The 4,484-nt window shown below is 39.9% G+C and overlaps 1 protein-coding gene across 1 annotated transcript; it reads right to left on the reverse strand.

Moving 5' to 3' along the window:
- Window positions 1-633: 633 nt before the first annotated feature.
- On the reverse strand, window positions 634-3,591 carry psma5 (proteasome 20S subunit alpha 5). Its single transcript, XM_086118781.1, has 10 exons — window positions 3,500-3,591; window positions 3,221-3,271; window positions 2,784-2,850; window positions 2,538-2,664; window positions 2,067-2,134; window positions 1,892-1,999; window positions 1,751-1,809; window positions 1,565-1,667; window positions 1,367-1,453; window positions 634-976 (listed from the first exon to the last, which is right to left on the reverse strand). Exons 2-10 carry the CDS (start codon window positions 3,247-3,249, stop codon window positions 899-901), a joined length of 726 nt encoding a protein of 241 aa, XP_085974907.1. The 5' UTR covers window positions 3,250-3,271; window positions 3,500-3,591; the 3' UTR covers window positions 634-898.
- Between the last annotated feature and the right edge of the window lie 893 nt (window positions 3,592-4,484).

The raw sequence follows: 4,484 nt of genomic DNA on the forward strand, positions 1-4,484 counted from the left end.
TTTGCACAGGTGGGGAGCAATGCGCAGCAATGTCTTATGGAATTTTGACATTTGCAAATAGTGTTTTTAGAGTTTTGGAATTGATTTTCCTGAAAAAAAAATCATAACACAAAAAGATACAATTTAAAAGAAAACGTTGGAGACACACTCCAAAAGAAATTCATCAATTAGCAATAATGGCCTTATGTGATCTTTTTTTCTGGTTTGATCCAGATTGAATTAGTGAAGAGTGAGTAACTATTAATTATTTAATTTGCAGTTTTGTCATAATAACGGTATTGGATGTAGAATAATGGTAATAGATGTAATTCTAAACCGTAGATTATTTTCGACCATCACTCTTTCACTGAAAAGTCATCTGAACATTTTTGAATGTGAAATTGTCAATGGTACAAACAAAACAAGCTGTGGCTGGATGATCACAGATGCACCACTGGAACTTTGAGTGCACACAAAAACTTTCCACTGAAGCAGAAATAAACACTGAAAATATTCTTTGGCGTATTAAAAAGGGCAAAACTGAAAACGAAGCCACTCAGGAAAAAAAGAGGTTTATTTGAGAGGAAGAGGCTTTTCTGGAATTCAGAACTGTTGAGTTGTGGGTGGAGGGTTAAGAAAATAAAAGGACAGTCATTTAGTTATGGAATACAACGGTTTAATTGAAGTATTGATTTGTTAGAAAAGAAAATACCCCTCCCCCCATTTTCTTCCTGGCGCTCTGTACAGATGTCGATAGGGAAGAAGTCCATCAGCACATTACACAGACAAAACCTCCGATGCAATCCGAAAAACATCTGAGTGTGTAGCGAGCTGGATGTGCTGATGGAAAGTTGTGTTATGTTGCTCGACTCTGAGACCAGGTGTACTTCCTGTTCTCTCGTCCCGCGTTGAGAACCATCTAAATATCCTTGATCACATCCTCCAGCTCTTCTTTGGAGTACATGTGGAAGGTCTTCCCTGGCTCCACCGTTGCCAGCTAAAGAGAACATCAACCATAACTCTTTGGCATTGAAATTCAAACATCCATAAGCATTGCAAAATTAAGTTTATATGGCTTGTTATATTTTCTCATAGAGTGGTAGTGCTTATCCGCCAGCATCAAATTGGTGCTGCTCAGATCCTTCTTATGATACTTAATCGGCTTAAACAGTTTTTTACAGGGAATTAGATGCAATTGATATTTGCTCTATGGCTGTTAATACACACTGCCTGATGGAATGAAGGACAATTCATTTCCACCAGTGTGTTACTTTAAGGTCCACAACACACCAAATGCCAAACGCAAAAAAAGAAGTATGGTGTCTATCAGAGTGGAGGCCACTATTTGAGGAAATGAGGCATATATTTAAAAAAAAGGCAGACACACCTCAATATTGGTGGCGTTGAGCTTTTCCTCCATCACCTGCTTCAGAATGGTGAGAGATGACTTGATGGCATCTTTTAGCGTCATGGACTACAAGATTCAAACACAAAAGGCAACTTTGGGTGATTTATCTGAAAAATAAAAATCTGCTGAGCTGGGTTAATCCATTGAATAATTGCTGCATCCGAATAACATCTCTACCTTGTGGTAGACCTCTTGCAGGGAGCTTTGTGCACCCTCAGATGCGGAGCCTATTGCTCGAGCGTCACACTGCACAAAGGTTCCCGACGGGTCCATGTGATACCTAGAATTAAAAACATAGGAGTCGATGTGACATTTTTAATACTCTGACATCTTCAATGTGCACAAATATGAAAAATGATATACAATTGAGGTCCTTTTTCATCCACCCCTCCAAAAAGAAGTGCTACTCCAAATGGTCGACTCTGTAGAGGCAGCAGAAAAGAGGTTCAAAGATACACTAGCATGTCTCACGTTTTAGAGCAGATGAAGAGCAAAGAGACTCACCATCGCACCAGGGTCGGCGTCCTCCTCCCCAAACTGCAGCGCCAGGTTGGACACTGCCTGGGTTACGCTCTCCACTGTCATGGTCTCATCATAAGTGAACCAGTGGTTCTGTCGAGGAGCGCAGAATGAAGATAAGCCACAGCTGATAAGCAAAGTAAACTGTAGACTTCCATACCTGTGTTTCCACTCGGGCTTTGTCAATTAGAGTCTTGGCATCCGCTATCAAGCCACTCATCGCGCAACCTGCGAGGCATGACACACAACAGAAAACACATGTGAATATTGACATTATTATTATTCTTGGAACTTTACTTTCTATATAAGAGATGCGCTTTCATATGATCAAGTTGCAGTTTTGCTGTTCTTGTTTGATCCGGATCAAAAGCGGACTTTTTTTTTTTTTGGTGCATATCATATCCTGTATTTGGTGCGGATCGGCATTGCTTTGTATGAAGACTTGTCGCGAACCGCATTAAGTCTGTTTTGGAAGCACCCCGAGACCACTTAAAAAAGTGGGCTCGGTCCAGTTGTGTGGTCTGCACCAGGAGTCGTTTGTGTGTATTCACGCCTGCATAAAAGGTCCAGACCAGTGTGGGAAACGAACCCTGTACCAAAAAGTGAAAATGACATTCTTATTACTACTCACCAATGTGACTGTCGATCTCCACAATCTTCTCAATGCTGTTGGGCTCCATCAGCGGAGAGGTAATCCTCTTCTCCACAGCCAGACACACTCCCTCTGATGTCTGGATACCAATGGCGGTGGAGCCAAGCTGGAAAAACAGTTTGGAAGAATTAAGAGACCAATACATATACGTATATGACCTTCCAGATTTACATTAGTTTGAAAGTCATATAAAATATTTAGGAGGTTATTCAGCTAAACACTCACTTTAATAGCCTCAATAGCATATTCAACTTGAAATAACCTTCCTTCGGGAGAGAATGTGTTCACACCTCTGAAAGACAATGGATCAAGAACGGCGATTATTGTTCATTGTAATGCTGGGAAGACATAATAAGATTTAGAACTGACAAAAACTTCAAATGCGAGGTTGTGACGCCAATTAGGCAACATTGAAAAGAAAAATGTCAACGAAAGTGAAAGTAGACCAGCGACGAAACCTAACCGTGAATTGCTTCACATAACCAGAAAACAGAGACGCGTCCGTCGTTGTGATTACAATCAACTCCACCACTTAATCTTTAAGACTGTCGGTAGAAACAAAATAAACATGATCGTATTTCTTCCAGTTTGTTCACAAGTAGTAGCAAGAAGCCGCCAAGAAATGACAAAGCAGTTTGTGTTGCGGCGCTGTTTCCACCAACCTGTCATATTCCGATCTCGTCAGGAACATTGTTTAACTTTGAACAGGAGACCTACGAAAACAGGAGAGAGAAGAAAGAACATTTATTCCCGTTGAAGTTCGCCGTGACACCCGGCTAGTTATAGTTAGCGAGGATGCTAGCTATTCCTCGCACGGAATAGAAATACTGGATAGATTTAAAATCCAGCAAATGATCTCCAAACAGTATCACGTGTGATTCATATAAATATACAATAAACAACGCAAAACATGCTTTTAAATCTTTGTTAAACTAATTCACCTTGTGTTGCACAAAGCCTTGAATGAGTTTGCTAGTTTCTGGAAATCGTTGCGTGTGTAACATTGGAAAAGGTCCGGTTACTTACAAAAAAATGAAACGAGGGTTCCGCAATGCGTGTTTGTAAAGTTGCGAACACCGAATAATTTTAACGTTGATTTGCAACCTAATCCTCTTCCGTATAATATCAAATTTTCTTATTCCTTATTTCAATTTTGAAATCAGTACGATGACATCAGATGCACGTGGTAGCTTTTGAGTTTTAGTGATGGCAACAACTGCGCATGAAAACCCTGTTTAAGGATCCACGATTGTGGTATGAATACACCTCGTTGTAAACTATGAGCTACAAAAATTGCATCAATAATGTTTACGATTATATATAACTTATTTACCGTATTAATCTTATTTGTGGGCGGGTGGATGTCCACACGATGGCACTATTTCTCTGAGACCAATAATAAATAAGAATAAAAGTGAGGGAGGATAAGTGAAAGATGGATGCATTGATGGATGGAGTTCCTAATACATAGTCGCGTCTCTGTACAGTGTATTTGGTTTTATCTCATCGTTGTTCAGACGCTTTCCACATGAATCTAACCGAGATGCTGTAAATATTGGGAGCTTGTCGGAACTCTTTAATAGCAATATTTATCATTTATCATATTCCTGCCAACATTACTCCAGTAATCTCTCTTTACAACCATTATTCTTGCTCCAAAACAGGAATACAGTGCCACAGAGAACTAGCATCAAATTTCCTTTCCCAAAAAAGGGGCTTTTCATTTGTTTGATGGCTTGTCTTACTGGTTGTTACAGTGAAGGAATGATTATAAGTTAAAAGTAAAAACACACTAATACACACACATGCACACGTACACACACGTACACACAATTGAATCCAATGAAACCACAGGATTTTCTCTGGGATGTGTCGGGTAAAGTTCTGAGAGGAGGGGTTTGCTTGTGTCAGGTTTCATTTCTTCAG

This window comes from Hippocampus guttulatus, chromosome 8, assembly GCF_054856545.1.
Source record: "Hippocampus guttulatus isolate MCC_2025c chromosome 8, RoL_Hgut_1.0, whole genome shotgun sequence".
NCBI classification, from domain to species: domain Eukaryota; kingdom Metazoa; phylum Chordata; class Actinopteri; order Syngnathiformes; family Syngnathidae; genus Hippocampus; species Hippocampus guttulatus.